The following is a 27,843-nucleotide window of genomic DNA, read 5'->3' as shown; positions in this document are numbered from 1 at the left end:
TGGAAGCACACTTCGTGTCTATCAGTTAATGAATGGATGAAGAAATGTGGTACGTGTGTACAGTGGAATATTAGCCATAAAAAATAACGAAATATTGATTTGGAACAACATGGATAAACCTAGAGATTATCATACCAAGTAAAATAAGTTAGAGAAAGACAAATATATGATATCACTTAATATGTGGAATCTAAAAAAAAAAAAGTTACAAATGAACTTATTTACAAAACAGAAACAGACCAGGAAAACAAACTTATGGTTACCAAATGGGAAAGTGGGGAGAGAGAAACTGGGAGAATGGGATTAATAGATATGTACCACTTTAAACTAGATGAACACAGTGATTTTCTGATACTTTGTAGCACAGGGAGCTATATTCAATATCTTGTTCAGTTCAGTTCAGTCACTCAGTCGTGTCTGACTCTGCGAATCCATGGATTCCAGCATGCCAGGCTTGCCTATCCATCACCAACTCCTGGAGTTTACTCAAACTCATGTCCATTGAGTCGGTGACGCCATCCAACCATCTCATCCTCTGTCGTCCCCTTCTCCTGTGCCTTCAGTCTTTCCCAGCATGAGGGGCTTTACAGTGAGTCAGTTCTTCACATCAGGTGGCCGAAGTACTGGCATTTCAGCATCAGTCCTCCCAATGAATATTCAGGACTGATCTCCTTTAGGATGGACTGGTTGGATCTCCTTGCAGTCCAAGGGGCTCTCAAGGGTCTTCCTTTTCCAACACCACAGTTCAAAAGCATCAATTCTTTGACACTCAGCTTTCTTTACAGTCCAACTCTCACATCCATACATGACCACTGGAAAAACCATAGCTTTGACTAGACGGACCTTTGTCAGCAAAGTAATGTCTCTGCTTTTTAATATGTTATCTAGGTTGGTCATAACGTTTTTCCCAAAATCAACTATATTTCCACTTTTAAAAATTGTTCAGCATTAGCCATTAGGGAAGTACGTATTAAAGTCACAATTAGATGCCACTGCACACTTATTAGAACAGCAAAATTTTTTTTAATGACAATACCAGGTGCTGGTGAGGCCACAAAACAACACTCGTACATTACTAGTGGGAATGCGCTTTGGAAAACAGTCTCTGCAAAAAGCCAAACATGCTCCTCTCATATGATCCAACAATCCCATTCCTGACTGTTTGCTCAAAAGGAGTGAAAACCCATGTTCACAAAAAAAAAAAAAACCTGTGCACAAATGCTTACAGCATCTCTATTCATAATTGCCAAAATCTAGAAGCAACTCAGATGTCTTTCATCAGACAAATGGATAAACGGGTCATCTACCCAGTGAAATTCTACCCAGCCATAAAAAGGAATGGCCACTAATACACACAAAAACTCAGATTGATCTCAAAGATATGCTGAAAGAAAGAAGCCAGTCTCAAAAGGTTGTGTGAAATATAATTCTGTGTATTCATATATGACATTTGGGGTGGAGAGGTGTGACTCAAAGGGGCAGTGGTAAGGTGTTTTGCGGGGCGATGGAAATAGTCTATGTCACCTGTTAGAATGGATTGTGGTAATTCTTACATGGATTTATACCTGTATAAATAGAATTATACACACAAAGGAGTCAATTTTGTCATATATTAATTTTTAAAAATGAAAGCCAGCAAAGATATGCAAAAATCGTGGTAAATGTGAGGAGTGGTCTTTTCCTTACAAGTATTTGGTTCCTTTGGCCTAGGTTACGGCACTCAGAGAGCGCGAGGCAGGGGGCCGAGGAGCGGAGCCGCAAGCTGCAGCAGGAGCTCGGTGGGAGGAGCAGCGCCCTGCAGCAGCAGCTTGCCCAGCTGCATGAGCAGTGGTAGGAGCCCCAGAGGCAGCGGGTGGCTTCGTGGTGTGGCAAGGACTGGGGAGGCCATCTCCCAAGTGGGGCAGTGCCCCACTTCACAGGTGACCCCTGCAAGGCTAGGACTAGGATGAGAGATGAAGTGTCTATTCCCCGCTTCACAAATGAGAAAAATGACTTCATGGGGGCTCAGTGTAGTCCCCAAGGCTACTCAGCTGGTGAGCAAGGCATCAGGATTAAACTGAAAGTCACCCCCACCCCTTAGTAGCTTCCTCCTTGTCCCGAGCCCCCCAGTATCCTCCACTGTTAGCTGGCCCCTTTAAAAAGCAGGATAAGTGTTGCAGAATAAATATCTCCATCTCAGTAGTAGGCTCTGTGTGCAGCCACAAGTGTTAGCGCTCTTTCCCTCCCTTTCCATTTGAGTAACTGTCAGATGTGCGCCTGTGCCTGCCTTCCTTGGCGTACTCCTGGTCTTTCTTACGGAGGTGCAGATGGTCCTGGGGGAGCGGGAGCCTTATTTCTATGCTTTGTGGAAGGGTCTGTATGCTCACATCACAGTTCACATTGCTGTGAATCCCCTGTCTCTGATGTGGTGACTCGGGCTGTGGATTGTGCTTTTCCATGAAGATCTCTCATTGAGACTAACTCAAGTTCCCTGTGCAAAAACAGCGCAAGTCTAGAGAAAGAGCTGAAATCAGAAAAAGAACAAAGACAAGCTCTTCAGCGAGAGTTACAGCATGAGAAAGACACTTCCTCTTTACTCCGAGCAGAGCTACAACAAGTAGAAGGGTTAAAAAAGGTAAGGTGGGCTGTCTTGGGGAGAAAAAGAGCTTCCAGATCTCCAGAAACTCCTGCCCAAGAGCCTCCCAGCCAGCAAGTGAGACGCACGCACGGCTCTTCAACCTGTGGCTGCAGAGTCCGTCCCCGCTGTGCACACGCCGGCCCTGGGTCTGGGACCCTGTTCCCACATCCTCGGAGCCTCTGCTTCAGGAGGAAAAGACAAAGAGCGAGCAAACCAGAGAGATTCAGTGTTGAGGGCTATGAAGAGAAGAAAGCAGGAGCGTGTCCCCACAGTGGGGTGGAGGGTGGCCTGGGAAGAGAGTGACAGGCAGAGAACTGGGTGGTGAGCCAGGGCCAGCCGTGCAGAGCCGCCGGAAGTGTGAGGGGCCGTCACGGTGAAAGACCAGAGAGGGGCTGTGTGCCCCAGGTGTGGCAGCAGAGGAAGGAGGGCTTGGGCAGCGACCCCAGACGGCCTCCCCGTGCCGCTGGGGCGGTTCCCAGACACGGGTTTTGTCTTGTTGAGCACGGTAACGGGCACCACTGCAGTCTGAGGTAAAAGCCCTTTGATTTCTATTGGAGAGTACCTAGAGTCCCTCATGGGAGAGCCTGCTAGGCCCAGCATGGGGGTTGCTAGTGAGGAGAGAGCTTTCCAGGAGCTACTCAAGCTCAGAGATGGGAGGAAAGGACTTCTAGAAAGTTCTGCATGATGGAACACTCCCCCTTCACTTCAGAATACTTTGGTCTAAGATTTGAATTACACGCACCCTGCAAAAGGAACAAGACAGCATATCTGACCTCACTGGGAAGCCTTGTGAGCCCTTGTTAAACGGTCTCCGGGGCAGAAGGCCGAGGGGTGGCTGAGGTGGGAACTGCCCACCACTCGGGCCTTAAGCCCTGCTGCTTGCCCTGGGATCAGCCCTGAAAACCAAGTTACTTTTCCGGGTCTTCGTCTCTGCCCTCACCAGCCTGTGTCCTCAAGGTGCGCTCACCCCAGTTTACAGTCATCAGCATCGTCCCTGCTGAGCTTCGCTCCATGGCTCAGGGCCCCTGGAAGGACTTGCCACCCTCAGGGCTATGAAGGAGATCCCAGATCTTGGCTTTCATCAGCCTTGCTCATTTATTTTCAGAAAATGTTGACCAGCTCTTTCCAAAAAACAGTTTATCCTATAAACTAGCTTTCCCTGATATAAATCTGACTTTTAATAGAAACAGAAAAAACTTTTTTTGCACGGTGCCAATCTGTTTTGAATGTTTCCTGCCCCACATTCCACACTGCAAAGCCACTCATGAAGCGCTTCTCTTCCAATTGTCCATTCTGGAGAAACACACAAGTGTTTCTCGAAAGAACCCTGTTGTGAATGAGACTGATACAACAAAACTGTTTCTAGGGACTTCACTGGTCGTCCAGTGGCTAAGACTCCATGCTTCCACTGCAGAGGGGTAAAGGTTCAGTCCCTGGTCAAGGAACTAAGACCCTGCATGCCATGCGGCATGACCAAAGTGAAAAATAGGAAAAGAAAAGAAACATTCCTACCTGCTTGTCACTGTGATGACTAAACCTTTTTTTTTAAAAAAGGACTTTGAGTTCTGTGTCAGGCACCTGGTTTGTTTGTTTTAGGAGCTGCGGGAGCTCCAGGACGAGAAGGCAGAGTTACAGAAGATCTGTGATGAGCAGGAGCAAGCCCTCCAGGAAATGGGTCTGCACCTCAGCCAGTAAGAAACCTGCTCCCCTTGTCTGCCACCCGCATCAGGGCCACTGGGCCCCCCTCCCCCTAGAGAGTCGCGCCAGCCCGCCCACTGCACCGCTCGAGCCGCAAACCTGTGTCCTTTTATCCAAGGAGGGAAGGGCAGTCAGGGAGGCCTGCCAGCTGTTCAAGGGGAACCCCCTGCCCAGGAAGTCAGGCTTCAGGGACACAACACTGGTTTGGGTTAATTAATTCATCGAGAACACCCTTTTCTAGTGACCGGAAGTCTTACGGTCACAAACTGTCTATGTCGCAGGGGAACCAGATGGGTGATAAGAGGGTTGTGTGTTTAGCTCCAGAGGGAGTGCTGTGTCTTGAGACTGTGAGCCCGCCACAGTCCAAGTCTGGCGACCGCGTCCCTCCCTGGAGCCTGTAAACTCGCATCTGCCAGAGTCTGCCTGCCTGCCTCCGCCGGGTGGGCGATACTGCGGGAGTGCACGCCCTGCGGCTCCGTCTGCCCTCTGACTGCACAGGTCTCCTCCCTGACGTCCCAGTCCTGCCAGGTTGTTCTGGACAGTCTGGTAGGTCACACCGCGGGCGGTGGAACTTGCCCATTTGTGTGACTGTTGCATTTTTAAACAAAGTGGGTCACTTCTTCTCCAGTCACAACTCTCTTGGTTGCGAGTGACAGAAATCCAGTTCAAACTGGCTTAAGCAAAAAAATCATCAGGAGTCCGTTTCTACCTCTCTGTCACTTGCCTTGCAGGTGGGCCTGGCCCCCAGCAGGGCTGTCTGTTAAAGGAACGAGAGTTCCTCTTTCCTGTCCCTCCACAGAGATCCCAGGTTGACTCACGGCCCACCTGAGTCCTGGTGCAGACTCAGTGAGCAGCAGAGCCTGGCTCAGGCCCGAAGCAGGACACACTGGCCGGAGACAGGAACTCAGTGGAGAGGAGATCAGACACACTCGAGTAGTGCACAGGTGTTCACAAGCTTGGGAGCTTTCTGTCTGCAAAGCTGGAAGGCCTCAAGCAGTGCGGGGGGCTGGCCCACAAAAGTATAAGGGAGAATGTTATGACTCTGATGAGAAGGTGGTCTTTTCAGTAGTTTAATGTGATGATGCTGCCCATCTGCCCTCCTTTCCCATTCAGTCTTTCTTCTAGAAAGACTAGACCAGCTCAGGGCCGCTGGTCCCTTCCCCTGAAGGCTGCCTACCCCCTTTCAGGCGGAGCTTGCCGTGCACCGCCCCCGCCTGGGGGCAGCTCTCAGAGAGCACCGGCCAGCTCTGAGCGCTCCCTGAAACTGAGAACCAGCTGTGGACGCTGACATGCTGCCGCTTCTTGGATGCGAGCGTTATTTAGAGAGAGAGGGAGGCATCCTCAGGGCACCCTCCCACTTCTCACATGGCTCGCCCCATTTCTCTCCTCCTGCCTGTCCTCTTCATGTTGGACAAACGGCAGAGTTAGAGAGACACTCCTAGTAAGGCCAAGGCCTCAGAAAAGCAGACAACGGCTGGTCTTGGAAAGACACCCCTGCCCTGAGCAGCCTCCACCTTCCGAGTGCCCTTCACAGCCGGGGTGGGTCAGCGCTGCCAGCGAGATGTGGGTTCTCCCCGTTCCCTCCTTTGTGCAAGCCCCCACCAGACGACAGGGAAGGGAAAGCCTCCTGTCAGACGCCTCCACCAGCTGCAGACACATCTGGATGCTCAAATCGTGTTTCTCAGGGAAGTTCTGTGTCTCGGGCAGCCTCTGGCCCTGTCGGTCTACCCGCCTGCTTCTGTAGCCGGGCGGGGAGGGGAGGAGCCCCTGCCAGCATTCCTGGAGGCCACAGGGTGTTTTCTTTCAAGGCTTTGATGTTTGGTTTCCTCGTCCTTCCCTAGAAGTCTAACCTGTGACTCAGAGCCTTCCTCTCTGACACTTAGACTAGGCAAATCCTGTGAGAGTTTAAGCTAACCTCAGCTCTTTAAGAAGGGCTTCGACATACACATAGTGCTCTCCTCTGTCTGGCTCAATTCTGCCATTTTAGACCATGTTGGGTCCTGTCTTCTATGTGGAGAACGAAGGAATTATTCTTCCATTAATGAATGAGAATGGGACAAGAACAAGCAACCGTGCCCCCTGAGCCTGGCTGTTCTAGACAGAGCTAGCAGCAGGAGGGGCAGAGGGGCCTACAGATGAGGGGTCCCGCCCCTGGCGAGGGAGTGCCCCTGCCCCTCGCACACGTCACAGGCGGGAACAGTTGCTCAGAGAAGCCAGAAACATGGGCTTTGATGAGGTCATTCTCAGGTGTTAAGTGATTGTAACTGTTTCAAAGCCTTTTTAAACCCTGCCGCAACTCAATAGCGTGTATCTTGGGCCAGATTCGGTCCAGAGGCTCAGCCTCAAGACCGCCCCAGACACGAGCCAATACAGTGAGATGACTCTGGGATGGTAAAAAGGTGGAAAGAAGTTATTCTGTAAGAACTCATGTTATCACGTTCCTCTTGTTGCCCTCACAAAGCCAAAAGGTTGACTGTCGATTTACTTCATGAGAGCTTGAAAGTCTCTCTTAGTGAGGCTATGAATTTCTCTCTCTCTTTTTCTAAGGTCAAAGCTGAAGATGGAAGACATCAAAGAAGTAAATAAGGCACTGAAGGTACTGGACTATTAATGTCATTAAGAACCACTACTGGTAGCTATCAGCCAGCTCTTGGCATGCTCTTAGGTTCTCTCACAGCAGTCAGGTGAGAATATGCGGTTGAGTCCTGGCTCCCATAACTTATTTACAGATAAGGAAACGCTGCCCAGAACTGTGTGTCTAGGCTGAGATGGTGGCGCGGACAAGCGGCAGGGCCTGGACTGGTCCTGGAGGAGTCAAGGTCCTCTGGTTCTGGTCTCTCTGCCATCAGCTGCAGGTTGACGTTAGACCTAGATCATAGGTGCCCTAATGAAGGAAATGAAATGTGGTAGAAAGAGATCCAGGTTGTCTTTTTTTTTTTTTTTTTTTTTAATGATCAGAGTAAGACCTTTCCCTCCAGGTAAGGTGCTAGAGGCCACATTGTCCCGTTAAAGTGCCCTGGGCCATTTCCAGGGACCACTTAAGCCCTCAGCTGGGCCACGTTTCTGAACCATTCTGGGAAGGGCAGAATGGCACACGCCACTTAAGAGAGCAGGGACATGTGGGCCAGGTGGCCCAGTGTGGCGCGGAGCTAGCCTGCTGAGGCTGAGAGTGGAGTGGGAGAGGGTAGGAGTTTCTGACCCTCAGCCTGAGCTCTGCTCTGGCAGCAATGTACAGACAGCCCTCTTCCCAAGGGACCCTGCAGCGCACGCTGGAGCAGAGACCCTTGTGTCTCTAGGCGCTTGATTACCAGCCCGCCTCAGGTCAGAAGCAGCAAATTGTCATAGCAACTAACAGCGTCCTGGACTTGCAGTTCACGTCAGTTTTATTTTAGCCTCCCTTGTAGACTGAAAAGCTCCTTAGATGTCATTGCTGTGAGCTGTTTTTGTCCCCTGAAGATGTAAACAAGTGTTTGCACATAATATCAGCTGACAGTGCTAGAGGGGGGATAGAAGTCATGAAATGGGACCCTGGAGCTTCCTGGAGCGGTGGAGCCCCCGGCTGATAGCGTGGTGGGGCTGTGCTGCACCTCCTAGTCATATCTCTGCGTCACCAAGGAAGCGCCACGGCGCCATTAAGGTGCCTGGGGCGCTTGACCCTCGAACAGCTCAGTCTCTGAGCCGAGCAAATGCGTATCTCGGTTTTCCCTTAGAAAGACTTTCAGAAAGGCATCTCTCTAAGCCTCAGTTGCCTCCTCTGCTTCCCCAGGAAGCTCTGAGAATCAGGACGTCAGTGTGTGTGGAGAAGCACCTCCTGTCTCCGCAGCATGTTGCCCTTCTTTCTTCGCGAGGACTGCTGTCACAGATTTTCTGGTCTGGCAGCCAGTGTTGGCCCATCTTCCTCCTGCCAGTTTAGGGGCAGTTTGGATGATGTCTCAGCCAGGGATGGAGTTACAAGCACCAGACCCTGATTCTGATCACCTCGGCCTTAGGGAGTGGAGGAGTCTCAGGTTAATGCGAGGCTAGAGAATCTGGCAACCTGCAGAGACAAGGAAGCCCCAGGACAGGCAGGCTGCAGCACATGAGTTTCAGCTGTGGTCATGGGGGACAATCCTGGGACCACTTCTAGTGGAGAAGAGGCAGTCCCTCAACCAGGTGCTATTAGGGACAGTGGCTGCTGGGCTGAAGGATGAACATAGCTAAAGGCTCATCAGGAGCCAAGCCATAAAATAGGACTGTGTGTTCTTTCTTCCTCAGGGCCATACTTGGCTGAAAGACGATGAAGCAACACACTGTAAGCAGTGTGAAAAGGAGTTCTCCATTTCCCGGAGAAAGGTATGTGGGGTAGCCCTCCACTTGCTCGCCCAGGGACTAAGTTGGTACCTTGCCTGGGCCCTGGTTCTGGAGAAGGCCCGTAGGACTAGGCTCGCTGCATTGGGTTCATGCTGACTGGTCTGCTGGCAGATGACTTCCCAGCCTGCCCCCTTCAGGGACCTCACCCCTTAGCACAGGCCTTGTCTCCACCACAGTCCTGTAAGTAATTTGGGAGTTGGGGCTGCTTGTTTGCAGAAGTGGTCTAGGTGTGTGTATATAAGCTGAAAATTCTTTGAGAGCAATAGGACCAAAATCTAGTTAGGCAAAACCAGAATCTATAGGGAACCTATGGGCAGTTAGTCTTAAGACAGGCATCCCGGTGGCAATCTGGGCAGGGCACTTGCGTCCAGTGAATCTGCCTCCGCCTGGGTAGCCCGCCTTCAGGTTCCAGGAACATGTGACCTTGGACCCAGCTTTCAGTCCAAGGTTGACCAGGCCTTGATTGACCAGTTGGGCAGGGCAAGATACAGATGCCACACAAAATAGAGAGCCTTTATTAAAGGACTTCTCATGAGTGGCTTGGAGAAGGCAATGGCACCCCACTGCAGTTCTCTTGCCTGGAAAATCCCACGGACAGAGGAGCCTGGTAGGCTGCAGTCCACGGGATCGCTGAGAGTCGGACACGACTGAGCAACTTCATTTTCACTTTTCATTTTCATGCATTGGAGAAGGAAATGGCAACCCACTCCAGTGTTCTTGCCTGGAGAATCCCAGGGATGGGGGAGCCTGGTGGGCTGCCCTCTATGGGGTCGCACAGAGTCGGACACACCTGAAGCGACTTAGCAGCAGCAGCATGAGTGGCTGGCTAAAGAAACCTTGGGTCACCACCGTGGAATGCAGCAATTACAGGGAACATACCCAGGCACTTGAAGGATCACTGACTACCAACTCACTGAGAGTTGTCAAGTCCAATAAACACAAAAAGAACCTTACTCATGCCATTGGACACCCCCTCCAACACTCCGGATTTTACAGGAACAGAAATGTGGAAACATGAGGTCTTGAAGAACCCCCTTTCAAAATGATACAAGCCTCTGGAGGAGGGATTGTAGCGTATTAAGCTTTAAAGGTTGGTCAGCTAGGGTGGGTGTGCAGGCCCAGGCAGCACAGCAGTCGGTAACTGCCGCTTTTCACCCTCCAGCACCACTGCCGGAACTGCGGCCACATCTTCTGCAACGCGTGCTCCAGCAACGAGCTGGCCCTGCCCTCCTACCCCAGACCAGTCCGCGTGTGCGACAGCTGCCACACCCTGCTCCTTCAGCGGTGCTCCTCCTCCACCAGCTCCTAAGGCAGGGGCCTCCGCAGGGCCTGCCTTCTAGACCAGCTGCCAGCCCACCTTCATGCCTGTGGGCAGCCTCAGAACAGTGCCAAACTCTCTGGGTCTTGAGTTGGTCCGGGACTTGGAAGGTTGGTTCCCAAGCTGAGCTGCTGGCCCTCTGGAACGCAGCACGCAGGACTAGAAGCTACACAGGCCTCTCCTTTCCAAGCTATACAGAATCAACTCCTCTGGATTGAAACTCTCACTTGACAGCACCGGCTTTGGTTCAGATATAACTTCATAATTTTGCTATTATCGTTTTTCAATTTCCAAAGAATTAACCTCTTTTGCAGCAGCCCAGCTAGTTGTAGTAATCAGGTCCTTTTCCTCACTCCTACTCCAGCATGCTTTCCCCTGCTTCAGAGTCAAGAATTCACACCCTTGTGAATATCCATCATTAGCCCTGCAATAAAACTGTTTATTTTTCATTCTGGTATAAATAAGGAAGCTTATGTCAGCTTCACAGGATGCCCAGAGCAAGCCCCGTTTCAGGACTAGAGGCCCTCAGTGAGGGTGGCCGCATCTGAGGTAGAGGCCTGAGCTTGCTGGGTTCTGGGGTGCAGTCTGCTGCCCAGATGAATAAAGGACAAGCTGAGCTGTTGAGTTCATCAACAGGCCTAGAGGAAGTATCTCACCAAAGCTCAGAATGTCTTCCCTTCTCTAATAGGGAGTTAGTGTAGTTACAGATGGAGGCACCCATAGAAAAACACCTGCCAGGCAGTCATTTTGGATTTCAGGGTACACACACACACACCCCTAACTTCCCTCCACCAGTTAATGGCCTTGAGTATTCAGGTTACAGAAGTTTAACAAGCACTGTAACACAATCAGGTCAGCCCATCTATAGGCAAGGCCTCTTTTCAGTGCCCAAGTCCCTCTCCCACCAGTGTTCTGACCTTGGCTGTCCAGCCTCTGCTTGAGAGCCTGGTTCTCTCTTCCTTCTGTACTCTGTCCTAGCACAAGGCACGCCCATAGCCTAGCCGATTCCACATCCGCTCACCTAAATACTGTTATGCATGGGAAACATGGAAGATTCGGTGACGTTAGGTCCCAGATCTGTGTGACCAGCCTCCAAAACCGTGCCCTGCTTCAAAGCTACATTCATTCCAAAGTGCAGATTTTTTTAGTCCTATTTAAGGAAGCACATGGCAGCAAAAAGGGACTTTCTCCTCTTCCCTAACCTAGTCTGAGCAGCTTTCTTAACCTCATTCAGGGCCCAACTTTCCCAAAGTTCACATACCACACGTCCGCCAACTGGTCTAGCATTAGATCTGTACCTTGTTTGCAGTGTGCCCAATTTTTACTCCAACTTGCTGAGGAGCCTTAGGTTAAGTCACTTCTCAGCCTGTCTCATCTGCACACAGAAGGGGAACAGGATACCTTCCTGCTTCAAGACAGTTCTGACAGTTCCCACCACTACCTCACTTTATCATCCTGATTTCTTCTAAAACCTGCCCCTGCCCCCATGCCCCAAGCACCATTCACAAAGGCTGCTTGTGCCGGACACTAAATATCTAGCTGCATGGAGAAAAATTTAAGACGTCCATTATGTAACTGAACTTTGGAACCGAGTTTCTGGTTTGGCAAACTTTCCCTTACTTGGGCAAACAAGGGACAGATAAAAGGCAGTGTTTCTCCAGCTTAAATAGAGATTGTGGAGGGGTAAGGGTCATGATAAATGACACCAAGTTTGGAGACTCTGACCATTCCTAACTCCCAGGTGAAGATGCTGGTCCATGGAGTACAGTGTTTCAAACACACACAATGTTTCTAGGCATTTTTTCAAGTTTCAACAAAGATGTTCCTTGTTAAAAAACCAAAAACTAAAGGACTAGGGAAGATGAAGAACACTCCTTGTGCCTGATTTCCCCGGACACAGACCAAGTAAAGATCTCAAGGGCATTACTAGGTTTAGAGCAGTGCACCCCCAGAAAATTCTCTCCAAGCCTGCAGAAAACAATTTATAAACATTAGAGTACTTCTGTAGCCCCAACCCAACTGAAGGTATGCACCCCGTTTTCAGAGCACGTGGAAGGGCAAGAGGATACGCAGAGTACTTCAGTGTATCTGTGCAGCGCTGCCAACTGCAATTGTCAAGAAATGCTCTCATTCTAAGCAGTTTTTCTACATTCACCGTACTAACCACCCCCTTCAGCACTGTCAGCAAATAAAAATGGCTTTGAACAGCACAAGCCTTTGTTCACAGCTCCAATTCTGAATTCTAACCTCCATGCAGCAAACAGTTTACATTAGGGGGATGATGAATGAGCGGCAATTCCCAAATTCCCAGTGTTAAGTGTCTGAAGGTAATTCTAGAACTATATCTGTATTGCTTACTACCTTCCTAGCAAATGACACTGAGTTTTACCTATGGATAAAGATTTCAATTAGAGTTAAAACTAATCATTTGTTCTCAGTACTTGATAGCTTCATACTTTCTAAAGTAATTTTGTTCCTAAGCAGACTTGATTTTGAGGAGCGAAGCAAAAACAAAAAACTGAATCTCATTTCAAAGTCCTCTATGAGCTAGCTCCTTCTAGAAGGAGCAAAATTCAAAAGACGCCACAAGATTGCCTCTGGCACTTACTAAGCCATGCTAAGGCTTCCACAGACATGCAGAGCATAACAGAAGACACTTCTGTTGCACTTGTGCAAGTGCTTAGCAAGTCAAAGGCAATTCAGATCGCATCCTGTGCAGCCAGGCCAAACATACCGACCTTCCACAGGATCCCAAAGCTTAATTTACCTTCAGTTGTACTGGAAGGAAAAGTCTGAAGACATCTCCACAACAGCCACAACTGCCAAGCCTGTGTGCCACAGCCAGAGAGGCAGGCCACTGTTCACCTACGCCCCAGGCAGCAAGAAAGCACCAAGAAACAGTCCACATGACACTGAAGCACAGACCAGACAAAGTGCAGTTTCTAAAAGGAAGATTTATTCGACAAGTTTCACTTAGCGCAATACACCTAAAAGGAAAATCACAATACAATGAAAAATTTAAATCAAGGCCTCAGAATTTCATACAAACACCAAGACCAAAATCCTAAAGTATTGGTATTGCGTGTCAAATTTCCCCCATTAACTTAAAAAAAAAAAGCTTAAACTTACGTGCCATAGAGGTTATTAAATGAAACTAGAATTAACAAACATGCCAAATGTTTCACTTTTAATTGTAGACACAGCTCCTATATTGAGTTTTACAAAAAAAAAGCATGTCTTTCAACATGCATCCAGACAGTGTTCAATGTAATGTGATGTAAGAGCAACATTTAACATAATTCAACTGCTTTAACCTAAATACACTTACTGCTTAAGTACATCCTACAATAGAACTAACTTGAGAAAAGCTGAAAATTATTTAACAGTAATAGTTTACTCAACCTAGTTGTTACATCCTAGATGAATGTGTGTTCAAAAATACTGAACCTTAAGTCTTTAAAACAATCCTGATTTCCACTTAGAGTAAGCATAAATCACAAGCTTGTATTGCAAAACTGTTAAAACTTAAGTTTTTCTTTAAAAAAATGTTGACCAAGAGTCAGTGACCAGGGCCAGTTACACTCCCCATCCACCACTCATACTGGACATGCTAGACATCCCTCCCATTCCGTTCACTCCCACAGATGCTCGGCTTCCGCTACTGTAGTAGCTGCTGCTCACTGCTCCTTGGCTGCCTGCAAAGAGACCAATTTGACAAGTCAGGATAAGCATCAGATTAGCAGTCAACTAAAATATAGCATTCCAAAAAAAGTTTAAAAAGTATACGAGTACAAATGGCTGCTGTCCAAGTGGCGAGAAGCATGTTTGGGAAAAGGGACTCCCGACTCCAAACAAGTCTCAGTAAACCCCTTTTCTCTGCAGTACCAACTTGCCAGACTCTTGTGCTACCATTTATTTGGATGCTTCAGGATCAACGTTGAAAAAAGTTTAAAGGAAAACTAGTGTTTTTCAAAAATTGCAAAATTACTTCATGTCGTTTTTAAAGCTAAACAAAGCATTTTAAAAAAAATTTACCATAAACATTCACAATGTGTCCATCGAATGGCATGTATGAATAGGGAGCACAGGGGCAATCTCTTGCTTTTCCTATTCATGGTGGGCAGGAAGTGAGACAAGGTTGGACTAAAGGCAACTCACTGTGCCCAAGATGGCAGCCTCCATGGAGTTAAATAAGAGCCATTGACTGCTATAGAAAGTGTTATTACAACATATCAATATTTGCTATTGGGAATTTAAATTATATTTTTTGAGAAAATATTTACCTATGCAATGTTTGATTGAAAATCACTGGAGTTTTCCTGTAAAACTTGGTCTGCAAAAGGATTTTGTAGGGTAAGACTATAATACCAAAATCACCATTCTTTAGACCAACTGAAAAAATTAATTAATAAAACCAATCCTAGGTTAACTGACTAGTAAATACGGTCTTGAACCCAACCACCAGTCTAAATTTTCCCTCCATCTAACATGGATTTACTGCTAACAAAAAGACAGAAAAAGAGAAAGACTTTAATGTTTTAACAAACGGAGGCAGATGTTTTCTGGCTCAACGTTATTCAAAGTTGCAATATTGACTATTTTGAATTCACAGAATACTTCCCCCTCCCAATGATTGATTCTGAAAATTAAACTATTTGAATATTTATATTAGGATCAAGAACATACATTTAATAACCCAATTTTACCAAAAAAGGAGCCTGAACATTCCCAACTAAAGAAACCTGCCTTAAACTTATTCTAAGTATATTTAAAAAAGAACACTTACCGTATCCACTCATGCTGCTCTGGCCCCCATAGCCGCCTCCATAGCCACCGCTCAGCTGCTGGCTAGCCGGGCCCCCGTAACTGGACTGGTTTGCTGTTAAGTTAAGACAACATTAGAACCCTGTTTCTTATGTAATGTGGTACCTGGTGGTACCCGGCTTGTAATTCTAAATCTATTTTCTTCCAGTCTTGATCTTAGTATCACTAGAGCCTGCTGTACCACCTTCTGCCTACTGCCTATGACCAGACTACCTTTCTATCCATCGTATGAGCTAGTCAACCACTTAAAAACCACAAGGCCCAAAGCATACATAGCAGGACTGAATCCACATTTCCTTAAGTAGAGGCATTCTGACAACACCTTATGAAACTGCTTAATTGGATTTAATGGGATCTCCCCCCATGGTTCCATATAATAAGGGTGTTTCAATACACAGGTATCACTGAACACCTAATTAAGCCCAACCATTTAGTTTGATCCTGTGCTTTTTTGCTAAATATTTTAGGCTTATACTTCATACTTACAACTAATTTCTTTCTACAGGCCCCTCCCCCAAAAGTACTTCAAACCAACTTATCTATTCTAAGCATTTTATGTAACTCACAGACATTTAAAAAAGCATACTATTCAAATAAAAACTTTTCTTTGCCTAAATTTTGCTAAACCCCTTATAAATAACTTAACTTATATAAATTCACTTATATAGATATAAATGTTTTGGTTTTTAAAAAAACTAACGATATTTACACAAGCCCATGCCTCCCATCATTTGGCTACCATAAGCACCACCGCTTGCTCCTGCTGTAGAATTCAAGAAGAGTTCTACATATCTGTGTTCTGAAATGAGAGAAAAGGCATACAAGGTTAGCTTAAAAAAAAGACACTAAAGTGATATTTACACAAACCCATGCCTCCTAGCATTTGGCTACCGTAAGCACCACCGCTTGCTCCTGCTGTAGAATTCAAGAAGAGTTCTACATATCTGTGTTCTGAAATGAGAAAAAAAAAGTTTGAAAACATTTGTTGGTTAAAGAAAAATAAGCTCTTTTTAAGTTCTTTTAAGTAGATCTGTGAACTTATTACTTTTAGTATAAAAATCCTAGCTGCTTGTTCTCAGGTGATTTAATTCACGCAGGTTTTAAAAAGCAGTCAGGCATTCATCTAAATAGCTTAAGTCTGTCAATCAAGCATATACCTTAAGTCAGTGTTCTTATCAAATTAACTTATCAAATTCGTTTTAGTCACAGCAACCCAAGAACTTTTTAAAGATCCACAGACCCCTATCACTGGATCAAAAATTTTCACATCCTCAGTATTCCTCTATAATCATTAGTCACACTACCTGTAGAGAGACCCCAAAATCCTTAGATCACACTTACGCATATTTGCTTTGTCTTTCGACATAGCTGCCACAGCATCTTCGTGAGTTGCAAACTCGACATCTGCTTCACCAGTTACTCTGCCATCAGGACCAATTTCAATATGTACTCTCACAGGGTTGAGTGGTGAGAAAAACTAAATACAAGGTATTTCAAAGAATCAAAATCAAACCTTGTTACAAGAAGCAAAATTCTAACATGCTGCTTCACTTTTAGAACCACCACGTTTTTACCGCTATACTGAAATAGACAATGCACCAACCCATCCTCCACTTACATTATAAATGTCATTCTCAGTGGCTCTGTAAGGCAATCCCCGCATGTGTACACAGTGTCCTGTTGTGCTCTGGAAAGTAGAGCCACCATCCCCGTATCTGTGATCAGACATTCCTGAAAAACAGTAATTGAGGTCTAGATGAACAAGAGTGTAAGTATCCCTCAGAAGAGAAATTCAATTCTTACCTTACCTCTTCCGAATCTATCTGACCCAAATCCATAGCCATCATTATAGCCATTATAATCATCATAGCCTCCATAACCTGAAAAGACAAAAAGGACTATCACCACATGAAAACACTCACAAAGAACGGACCTCATGACACGTGCACAGTCTACCTACCTCCACCGTAAGCCCCACGCCTCATCCTTTCAAAGCCCGCTCCTCGTCCAATGCTGTTGTACCCTCTGCCAGCCCCAGGTCTGTCATAGGGACCTGGTCGCTGCATGGCCATAAGTTTTCGTGGTGGATCATAGTGAGTTCTAACTTCAGCTCGACTGCTCTTAAAGATTTCGATATACCTAAAGCATTGTTCGTGAGGAAGGGAGGTGGGGAAGGGAGAGAAAACATTAGTTCATTTCATACAGGTATTTAGTTACACAAGAAAACAATGAAGTCATAGCCATGAAACTGACTAATATTTAAAGCCAGATTTCTTATATTTGCATAGGCAATGACCAGAAATTCACTCAATTTTAAGATTTAATGTAAACTTTATAGGAGAAAAACATCCTCCTCTGAGGCAGAGCGCCCAACCTTAGGGGTAGAGAGGAGTACTGTAAATGTGTCAGGAGGGAAAGAATTCCACTCAACTTTCAACATTTCATGTCTTAAATCCATTGGCATCATGTATAGCAAGTGGGCTAAAAAGCCAGCCTCCACCAACAGTCTAGCCCACACTACACATATCCTTCCGCCAATAAATTCCCCAGCCTATGCTTTTAGTAGGAATCAGCATAGGTAAGCGCATGCTTCAATGAAAAATAGTCACAAGCAAAGAGAATATAAAACCTTTTGTGACAATTTCTTGAAAGCTATGCTTATTAATACATATGCAGAATATTTATACAGCAAGAAAAAGTTTGTTGCATTTCAACTTTAAAAACAAGATCAGAAAGTATCACATTTTCTTATGGTAATATTAATTTACTAGGTGGGTGTTATTACAGCTAAAGCCAGGTTTGCATTAACATTTTTAAAACCATAGTCTCTCAACTCCACTGACTGGGGTTACTTAGGAATCTTACAAAATTGTGAAGTAGATCAAATTAACTGGGGACAATTTCAAAATCTAAAATTTAATCCGAAAGTACTATCAGACTTTTGACACTGGAAAAGTTTGAAAATTGTGGCAAAATATCAAATAGACTCTGAAATCAGAATTTTTCCCTTGACTCTAAGCAGAGAGAATATGGATTTAATTGTTTACCATAAGAAAAGTGACAAATCCAACCAACCATCCATCCCCACCTGTGCCCTATTCTTTCCTTGTGTTTCTTTAGAGCCTTTTCAGCTATTTCCTGTGAAGCAAACTGCACGAAGGCCTCCCCCGTACTCCTCCCCTGGAAGTCCACCGGCAATGTTATCCCATTTGGCACGATTTCCAACCCTTCAACCCAAGGACAAATAACCCCAGTAGGGGGGCAATATTAACATCACAAGCCCAGAAATGATTCTTCTTATAGCTTTAAATAAACCAGAATTTTAACTTTAGGTGAATGGTATGCTTTCAACAAGTACTCTTTAAAAAAGCATTGCAGTAATATGAAGTTCCATTATTACAAACTATAACTCAATTCTTAACACATCCCATGACATGGTATACAAGAAAACACTTTGAACACAGGATGCATTAAGAATTCAACAATTAAGAACACTTATTTATCTATGCAACTTAATGGTGAATTATACAAGAATTATACACATTTTCAAGCATTAAATACAATAGTTTTGCTAAATTCAAAGATACACCTTTTACCTCATTTCATATTTTTCAATGTTTTAAAGTTAGTGGAACTTCAGTTTTAAAAAATTACATATTTAAACATTTTATATACAAATTGAAACATTGCTTAGTCATACAATTGACAAACATACAATCTAAGCTTTCAACAAACAACTGATCTAACACAGCACAATCATGCACTCTTATTCTCTAATAGTAGTATGATTCACTTCTGGAAATTCCGTCTATGAAAAATCCTTTCCGTGGATACATTCCCAAGCTTACAAAAAGGACTTAAAGCACTTTCCTAGAAGATATGAAATTATGTTCATATTTAACGATGTTGACAGATAGCATTCAATTCTCACCAATTTAGACAAAAACAGTAAAAATAGACTTGATTTCAAAAATTCTGGCAAAACATTAGGACTTGATACATATCTAATAGTCAAAATTTTAATACATACTACACTAAACCATGAAAGGATTTGTTAATTCCAATTTATAACATCAAGAATATTAAGCAACAATACTTAAAAATATATGCTCTAACATTCTGCTAAACATTCAAATACTTTAGGCCCAAAACAATTTCAAAACAGTTTCTGTACTTCAGATACTAAGACTACATTCAACCTACACTTCCTTTCAGTAAGTTTAATTCCCTGGCTAGAGCTAATTGTTTCCCTATTTTCTCTTGCATAAACAGAATGAGACTATTAGAGACATTTCTGGCCCCAGGACCTACTGTGTCTTACAATACAGACTCCTGCCATAAATTACAGCAGCCTAACACACTAATCTAATGTGAAGGGATCTTACCTTTAAGGTGAAGCATTTTGCTGAACAGCAATGTGAGGAAAGTAGTTAAGTTGTTGAGGACAATCCTCAAAGATCTACTCTGAACTACAATACTAAATATAAGCAAAGTTAGCATTTTGGAAATAATTAATCCACCTTTAAGATGGGCTTAAATCCACCTTTAAGATGGGCTTAAATTATTTGACGGTCTCCAGGAAGAAGAAAACATCTGCATATACTCACAACCTATTTAAATACCTAAGCTTCTCAACTTTTAAGTCTATTCAATCACATGTTGCCAGCTGCTAGCCAGAACTCACTGCTCAACAACAAACACGACTACATACCTGAGAAGAACTGAACAATTTCTTCCTTGCTACATCCAAAGGGGAGTCCTCTAAGCCGTACAAAGCCATCATTGGCCGTGTCAGGACTATTTGGACCAGTATGCTTCAACACCCAATCCATTTCAACGTTGTTTGACTTGAATACTGAAAGAGGTGCTTAGAATTAGTCAACTTCGGAAAGTTATAGAACAATGTTCAGACTTCCTGGGTCTTTAGATAATCTAGGAAGAGCTGCCATAAACTCTTAGATGACCATTTCCATGCGGTCAAATACCTAAAATTCAGAAGGGGTAAGATAGATTTCTATTTTGTTTAATGTTTTATTTACTGTTACTAGGGCAACGTAAATCAAACCTTCAACATATCTGTGTCCCATAGTTTCTCTGTCTTTTTTCAGGGCCAATTTGACTTCATCTTCTGATTCAAGTTCAACAAAAGCCTCTCCACTCGGTCTGCCTTCTCTGGTGTAGATGAAACGAATACCTTGAGCCCCATTTTGAATTTTGCAGTCTGGAAAGAAAACAACCGTTAATACAGAATTTAAAACGAAAAACCACCTCTGGGTGATACAGATAAAATGCCTATACATACCCCCACTACAAAGGAAGTCATTTGCAAAACCTAGAATGAGCAACATTGTTACTAACTCCTAAGGTGTCTTAGTAATTAAGCAGTTTTCCTCCCATGACCAAACTTTATTCCCCTAAACACATTCCCAATCCATCAAGAAAATCCAATATTCAAAGCAGTTTCTTACCGAACTTATCTCCAACTCATTACTCCTGTGTGTCCATTAAACATACTTTTAATAACTCCTCAGCACATTTTTCAATCTGGACTTTGTGATTCTATGGTCTTTTCTGAATACACTTGGTTTGGACTTTTGATTCGGGGTATTTGACAGTTTTACCTTACTAGAAGCAACATCAGTTTCTTGCTCAAATCCGAACTGCAGGGCCAATACTCACCTGAAAGGGGATCAATGTTACCAAGCTAAAATGCTCCAAAGGCACAGCTGAAGCCAAACCCAGTCTTGCTCACTGCAAGGTGGCTTCCAATGTACTTGCTTCTTGTTTTACAGGTCGTTTTCCGTTACATACACTGAATTCAGATAGTAAGTCAATACTACAAATATCCTTCCAACCTGTAAATTTCTTCCAAATATTATCTTTCAGTCTAGTCTTACACTGAGAACACGGGCATTTGGCAGACATTCAAGGAAACCTACATACTGGAAAAAAGCTACATAGGCAAGCAAACTTTCCCGAGTTTCAGTGCCCTCGACTGCAAAGCAAGCCGGATTACCAAACCCCGACTAGGAAAACTGTCTTAAACTAAGAATTGATATTTTCTTTTTCCGAAACAGAATGCCCCTTTTCAAATCAATACCCAAATTTGAAAAGTGTTTTAGCAGTTTAAATTTGTAAGGTTATTTGCTGAGCTACTCGGCAAATTTTTTCAAGATTGCGGGGAAAATCCGGTCTATTCCCATTTATCCTTTGTAAGAAAAGACATTCACAGAAAAATACTTAGAAAGATAAACAAAAATTCCACCAGAGGCCGCATTCCCCCCCAAGAGCGCCTGGCGGGTGGGGCTTTCGCAATTTCCATTGCGTAACCGCAGCCGGCTGGGCGCGCTCGACAGCGGGAACAGCTGCCGCCCGCGCCCCACTAGGGGGCGCCACGGGCTCGGCCCCGCCGTTGCAGTCGCCTCCTCGCTCGCCCGCCCTGCGGCCCCAGGTGCTTAACTCCAGCCTCCGTTTCAGACTCACCAGAAAAAAACCGCTGCACTTCGTCTGCAGAGCAAGACCAAGGCAAGCCCCGGACCTTCACCACGAACCCCTCACCGCCTTCGGTGCCCAACATCATGGTCTCCTAGTGGGTGCTGGCGTCGAATCAGACTGCAAGACGGGGGACCGCAGTCAGACCTGGAAAAACGTTAAAATGAAACAGCCCTCGGCTCTCGTGGCGGCCCGCCTGCCCGCGGAGCCTCAGGATGGGTCGAGCCCGTGAGGACGTTCCGACCCCAGCGAATGTAGCAACGGGTGTCCCACTTGCCAGCAGCCGGACGCCCGAAGCCGCTCTGCGCCCCAGGTATCGTGGCCTCCAGCCGCGGGGGAACCCGGCCTAGCGCCAGCGTGGAGGCTAGGAAATGGCGGCGGTCGCTTCCGCTCCGCCTCCTCCGACATCTCACACAATAGAGTCGGCGCGGCCTGCAGGCCTCAGCGGCCCTGCCGCAACTCGGCGAACCATTCCTGGCTCCTAACGGCAGCCCTCACCCTGCCAAAGACCCTCACGCTCTACACAGACCTAGGGGCAAGCAATCCTCGCAAAACTGACAGCCTCGGGGGACGCTGGGTGGGAAACACCGAACAACAAACACTCACCTGCAAACACAACTTCGGCGCGGCTGAGACGAAATGGCTAGTGGGCGCCTGCGCAACCTAAATAAGGCCCATTGAACAAGCTCTGCGCACGCGCAGCCAGGTGCCCGCACCGCCCTCTTGCGTCACACAGAGCTCGGACGCATGCGTAGTTGTACGAGCCGGCCCACTCCCGCCAGCGAATTATTATTCGCATGCGTATTTGGTTCAGCCCCACCCACCTCCTTAAACCCACTAGGCTGTTTTGCGCCTGCGCCTTACCGCGATTAGCGCGCCTTAGCGGGCTTAGTTTCCTGCGCATGCGTCTTCCTTCAAACTGCTCTCGACTTACCCTTCAGAAGGGGGAGGGGAATGGCGGCGGCCAGTTCTTTATAGGAACTCTATGAGTTTCGGGCTCAGGGTTGTGGTGAGGTGTCCCTAGCGTGTTCTCCGCAGGCCTGCCCGGCCTGAAGGTACACAGGCTCCCAGCCCTCGCGCCGTCAGTACTCCTCTTCTCCCTAGAGCCAGTCCGTGCCCAAGCGGGCGCTGCGGGACGGCATGCTTGTGCGCCCGAAGCCACCTCCGCGGTATCCGGGGCGCATCCGAGGCCTTCGCGCTGCCGCTGCTCCTTACCTGCCGCCGTTGGGCCTGGGGCTTGGACCCACGCGGGGTCTCCGTGCCCGTGCCTCAGTCCCGCACCCCGCTTTTGCCCTAACGAACTCCCACCCTGCGACCCCCGCTTCCTCGCCTCGGGTCAGCCGGCCGGGCGCTCGCACGAGAGTGGGGCGCCGGATGCCGCGTCCCGCCGCGCCTCGTGAGCGCAGGTTGAGTCGCCGGTGCGCGCCCGACTGCCCTATCTCGAGCAGGCTCCCGCTTAATTCTCCCAAAGCTAAGCAGATAACCGTTATGGCTTCCCCGCAGGTGGGTCACGCCGTGTGCTCATAAGACACTAGAGATGTTTGAGGCTAGTGGATAATCCCAGATTTCCTGCAGCACTACAGAAACTGGGACCATTCCTGTTGCCCCCAAGTCCTCCCCTTGTCTGATCCCAGTTGTCCTCAAGCCAGGGGTAACACAGCACAGGTCTGTCTTGAGTACCACCATGGGTAGATACAAGTAAAACATGTTTTCACCCCTGCAATGGTGTAGAAGCCACATCCAGTTCTGGGGGTTTTGTGTTTTGTTTTGTTTTTTTCCTTAAAATCTTCATTTTGAGACTGGACAAAAGTCTTACAGATACACATGGAAAAGCAATCCATGATCACAGTTGAAAGCGAAGACAGTGTAGTCAAAGTTTTTATGCCTGTCAGCTAGCTAATGCTGAAGCTCTGAGTATGACATGCTGCAGGCCTCAAAGGAATGGTAATTTGTATTCCTCTCCTTCTTCCTCTGCTTCTCCTTCAACAGAACCCACACAACCTCATAATCCTTTTCGAGGGCAGCCATGTCCTCACGGGCCTCAGAAAACTCTCCTTCCTCCATGCCCTCACCCACGTACCAGTGAACCAAGACATGCTTGGCATGCATCAGGTCAAACTTGTGGTCCAGGCAAGCCCAGGCCTCAGTGATGGCTGTAGTGTTGCTCGGCATGCACACAGCTCACTTTATTTTGGCCAGATCTTCACCAGGTACCATGGTAGGAGGCTGATAATTAATGCCAACCTTGAAGCCAGTGGAGCACCAATCCACAAACTGGATGCTATGCTTGGTGGCAGTGGCAGCATTAACATCTTTGGGAACAACATCACCACAGTACAACAGGAAGAGCAAGCCATGTATTCACCATGGTGAGGGTTGCATTCCCCCATCTGGTTGGCTAGCTCAAAGCAAGCATTGGCGATCTCTGCTACAGAAAGCTGTTCAGGGTAGGCTTTCTCAGCAGTGATGACAGATGTGGCCAGAGGGAAGTGGATGCGGAGATAGGGCACCAGGTTGGTCTGGAATTCTGTCTGATCCACATTCAGGGCGCCATCAAACCTCAGGGAAGCAGTGATGGAGGACACTATCTGGCCAAGAAGGAGATTAAGATTCATGTAGGTTGGGCACTCAGTATCAAGATTTCTACAACAGATGTCATGGATGGCCTCATTGTCTCCCGTGAAGGCACAATCCGAGTGCTCCAGGATGGTGTGGGTGGTAAGGATGGAGTTGTAGGGCTCACTTGCAGCTGTGGAAACCTGGGGGGCTGGGTAAATGGAGAACTCCAGCTTGGACTTCTTGCCATAATTGACAGAGAGACGTCCCATCAGCAGGGAGGTGAACCCAAAAGCAGTTCCTCCACGAAAGCTGTGGAAAACCAAGAAGCCCTGAAGACCTGTGCACTGGTCAGCCAGTTTCCAAATTTGGTCCAAGACGAGGTCAGTGATTTCCTTGCCAGTGTTGTAGTAACCTCGGGCATAGCTATTGGCAGCATCTTCTTTGCCTGTGATGAGCTGCTCAGGGTGGAAGAGCTGGCGGTAGGTGCCAGTGCACACCTCATCAATGACTCGGTTCCAAGTCTACAAACACTGCTCTGGGCATGTGCTTGCCAGCACCTGTCTCACTGAAGAAGGTGTTGAAGGAGTCCTCTCCCCCAACAGTCTTGTCACTTGGCATCTGGCCATCGGGCTGGATGCCGTGTTCCAGGCAGTAGAGCTCCCAGCAGGCATTGCGGATCTGGACATAAGCCTGGCCAACTCAGATGGAGACGCACTCACACGCGGGGGCTATGGCTCAGCAGGCGCAGGCAACAGAAGTAGACGCCGGTCTTGGCTACCATCCCCGACAAGCTAAGAGTCAAGTAACACACTCTGTTTTCCAGTTTTAATGGGTTTGAGAAAACTGAAGAGGAAATGGAATAGAAGAAGAGGATAATCCAAGATAAGGTCACAGCGGTAGGCCAGGCCCAATCCTGAAAGGCCATTTAGGCCTTGACAATGGTGATAACTCCAAATGCGGCAGGCCTTGGCAGGTCTTCATCCGGGTACCATAGGACTTGTTTGAAAAGGAAAATTATTGTTGGGTGTGAAGAGGACTCAGATGGGACAAGCATGGTGATGCTGCTTGCCCTCAATTGCAAATGGAGCTAGAGGAGAATAGAGAGCATTTTGGCTGAAGTCACCAAGATGTGGGATTCCATGCACATTGGACTGGTACACAGGAGGGCTATTGGCAATATATATTCAAAGTCTTTAAAAAATACACATCTTTGGGAGAGGGTTTTGGGGGAGAATGGATACACATATGGCTAAATCCCTCCACTGTTCACCTGAAACTACCACACATTGTTAATCAGCTATATCCTAATACAAAATAAAAAGTTTAAAAGTTTGAAAAAATATATACATCCCGTTTGACCCAAACATTCCATTTCCACTTTTGCACAGTTTAAAATTTATGAGAATGTTCATCACAGCATGAAACAGGTAAATTTTAGAAGCAACCTAAATGTCAAATGGTATATTGAATAAATTATGGTACAACCTTATCATAAATCATCATCAGGGGCAAAATTGATTCCTGAGTGTGAAGAGGAGAGAATACAACTAAGCTATTACAATGGTTTTTGGCCACAGTACGTAAACAAGAGGTACGGTGTACCTATGCTATAAATATTTCACATCAGGGAGAAAAAAAAGTTCAGAAAAACTGAGGTATGTAGTAGAATACTTTGCAGTTATTAAAAATGGTGACTAGAAGTATGTTTTTGGAAAGACATTTACAATATTTGTTGAGTGGAAAAAAAAAACAATGAAATCTTATTATGCATTGTTAAGACTTCCCTCGTGGCTCAGATGGTAAAGCATCTGCCTACAATGTGGGAGACCCAGGTTCGATCCCTGGGTCAGGAACATGCTCTGGAGAAGGCAATGGCACCCCACTCCAGTACTTTCGCCTGGAAAATCCCATGGATGGAGCAGCCTGGTAGGCTACAGTCCATGGGGTCGCAAAGAGTCGGACACGACTGAGCGACTTCACTTATAAAGCAATAATACAGTATGGCTCAACATCCTGGAAATATAATTATGCACATGCATAGGAAAGAAACTATACATGTATGGAAAAGATAGAATCCAAGGTGTTTACAGGGACTAGGTAATAGGAGCATGGGTAAGTTTCTTCTTCTTCTCCTGTGTATTTTCTCTCTCTCTCTTTTGGCCATGCACAGAGCTGTGCACGGACTCTTAGCTCCCCAACCAGGGATTGGGCCCGTGCACCCTGCAGTGGGAGTGGAGATTCTTAACGCCTGGACCTCCAGAGAAGTCCCTCTTCTCTGCTTTGCAGTTGTCAATACTAAACACATTACTTGTAGCTTTAAAACTTGACCGTTTTCTGAGTGGGAAGGATTGAGAATGTTAGGATGTGTCTCCTCCATCCTCCTAATATTGTAGCATCAACTGCTTCAGAATGGGATGGGGACCAGGCAACCCCACTTTGAAGCTGGAAACTGTAAAGACAGGGACTGTGGTTCAGCTGTGAGAACGTAGGTACAGAGTCTCAAGCCCGCTCCAACCCGGTGCAGCGTGGCTCGACCCTTTCATCAGCATGATCATAGTTGTCTTAAATAAGAGCTCCTCCAACGCCTGGTGCGGGCTTTGAAACCATCTAAACCACTCTGTGTATTCTGATACGTTTGCTTTTTCTACATGCGACAGAGAAACAAAGGGGTCCCCACAGGGAGGCCCAGGTCCTGGCCGAGGGGAGGGGCCGGTGCTCCTGGTGGAGTAAAGTCAGCTTCCGGGGCCACCTGGAAAGGGGATCTTAACATCCTCTCTTCAGTTCACTCAGCATGTCTCCTTTGGGCCAAATGTGACTGCCATTGGTTTTGAACCTTCAAGGTATTGGCCCTGAATATTGAGAATATTCTGATTACTGAATACTGAATATTGAAGCTTCCCACAGCTCCAGCCAGGACACTCAACTGTGATTGAATCCTTCAGCCATGAATTCAAAATGTATTGATGACTAGTCTCTGTTGTTATTGTTTAGTCTCTCAGTTGTGTCCGACTCTTTGCAATCCCATAGACTATAGCCCACCAGGCTCCTCTGTCCTTGGAATTCTCCAGGCAAGGATACTGTGTGGGTTGCCATTTTCTATTCCAGGGGATCTTCCCCAGTCCAGGGATCAAACTTGTCTCCTGCAAGTCCCCTGCATTGCAGGCAGATTCTTTACCACTGAGCTGAGCCCAACTAATGACAGAATTTACGTTTTATAATGTTTTATTATAGTAAAATATACATAACATGAAAGTTACCATTTTAAATGTACAATTCAGAGGTATTCAGTACATTTACAGTATCATGCGAATATTTCCACTCTCCATCTATAGAACTTTTTCATCTTCTCCACTGAAATTCTATACCATGTACATGCTTAACTCCTCAGCCCTTGGTAACCTCTGTTCTACTATCTGTCTCCAGGAATTTGCCTATTACACTGCCTGATATAAGCGGAATCATACAGTAATTGTCCTTTTGTGTATGCTTTATTTCACTTAACACTGTTTATAAGGCCTCTCCATGTCCTCAAGAGTTTTCTTCCTTAAAGCTGAATAACATTCTGTTGTGTGTATATATTTTATGTATATATGTATATATATATACTACATTTTGCTTATCCATTAACTCATCAAGTGTCGGTTCCACCTTTTAGCTATTATAAGTAGTGCTGCTTTGAACTTTGATGTGCAACTATCTTTGATTTTCTGCTTTCTATTCTTTCAGTCTGTATGGAAAACTGTTTGGCAGTTCTTCAAAAAGTTAAACATAAAATTACCATATAAAAAAATTACCATATGATTCAGCAATTCCATTCCTAGATTGAACTATTTGACATCCCTCACAGCAACACACGGGGCTTCGAAGTCTCTCTTTATTTTCACCGACACTTGCTATTTTCTGAGTTTATTTTTGTTTTTTGACAGTAACCGTCCTAAAGAGTGTGAAGTAGTATTTCACTGTGGTTTTGATTTGTATTTCCCTA

General features: G+C 46.1%; 2 protein-coding genes and 1 pseudogene across 17 annotated transcripts in view; 1 reads left to right on the top strand and 2 right to left on the bottom strand.

Moving 5' to 3' along the window:
* The window catches only part of RUFY1 (RUN and FYVE domain containing 1), a 66,121-nt gene extending 55,674 nt beyond the window's left edge, over positions 1-10,447 (top strand). For both annotated transcript variants that reach the window (XM_069590419.1, XM_069590420.1), the window contains 6 exons: positions 1,711-1,830; positions 2,485-2,614; positions 4,214-4,308; positions 6,863-6,911; positions 8,570-8,647; positions 9,828-10,447. In XM_069590419.1, coding sequence (XP_069446520.1) covers positions 1,711-1,830; positions 2,485-2,614; positions 4,214-4,308; positions 6,863-6,911; positions 8,570-8,647; positions 9,828-9,974 — 619 coding nt within the window. In that variant the 3' untranslated portion in view covers positions 9,975-10,447. The remainder of the gene's footprint in view (positions 1-1,710; positions 1,831-2,484; positions 2,615-4,213; positions 4,309-6,862; positions 6,912-8,569; positions 8,648-9,827) is intronic.
* A 2,470-nt stretch (positions 10,448-12,917) lies between these two features.
* Positions 12,918-22,033, bottom strand: HNRNPH1 (heterogeneous nuclear ribonucleoprotein H1). Of its 15 annotated transcripts, none has more exons than XM_069590429.1 (14): positions 21,906-22,033; positions 21,291-21,446; positions 19,873-20,028; positions 19,519-19,662; positions 17,896-18,034; positions 16,768-16,946; positions 16,616-16,687; positions 16,426-16,559; positions 16,149-16,284; positions 15,699-15,758; positions 15,517-15,606; positions 14,770-14,862; positions 14,267-14,316; positions 12,918-13,678 (listed from the first exon to the last, which is right to left on the bottom strand). In XM_069590429.1, exons 2-13 carry the CDS (start codon positions 21,385-21,387, stop codon positions 14,267-14,269), a joined length of 1,350 nt encoding a protein of 449 aa, XP_069446530.1. In that variant the 5' UTR covers positions 21,388-21,446; positions 21,906-22,033; the 3' UTR covers positions 12,918-13,678. The 15 variants fall into 15 exon arrangements, with proteins under 15 accessions (XP_069446530.1, XP_069446531.1, XP_069446523.1 ...); XM_069590430.1 differs by having other exon boundaries at positions 21,291-21,419; XM_069590422.1 differs by lacking the exon at positions 14,267-14,316.
* A 1,133-nt stretch (positions 22,034-23,166) lies between these two features.
* LOC138440725 (tubulin alpha-1A chain-like) lies at positions 23,167-24,476 on the bottom strand (annotated as a pseudogene).
* Between the last annotated feature and the right edge of the window lie 3,367 nt (positions 24,477-27,843).

The sequence above is a fragment of the Ovis canadensis genome, chromosome 5 (genome assembly GCF_042477335.2).
Source record: "Ovis canadensis isolate MfBH-ARS-UI-01 breed Bighorn chromosome 5, ARS-UI_OviCan_v2, whole genome shotgun sequence".
Taxonomy (NCBI): domain Eukaryota; kingdom Metazoa; phylum Chordata; class Mammalia; order Artiodactyla; family Bovidae; genus Ovis; species Ovis canadensis.
Note: the sequence above shows the minus strand (reverse complement) of the source record. Positions and strands in the feature narration are given on the sequence as shown.

Excerpts from the sequence above, each read along its gene's own strand:
- HNRNPH1 (XM_069590421.1), bottom strand. The coding sequence starts at position 20,155 with ATGTTGCTCATTCTAGGTTTTGCAAATGACTTCCTTTGTAGTGGGGGT. Across the intron at positions 16,688-16,767 it reads GCGTGGGGCTTACGGTGGAG|GTTATGGAGGCTATGATGAT; the intron begins GTAGGTAGACTG and ends TTGTCTTTTCAG. Across the intron at positions 15,607-15,698 it reads AGCAAGCGGTGGTGCTTACG|AACACAGATATGTAGAACTC; the intron begins GTAGCCAAATGC and ends CTCTCATTTCAG.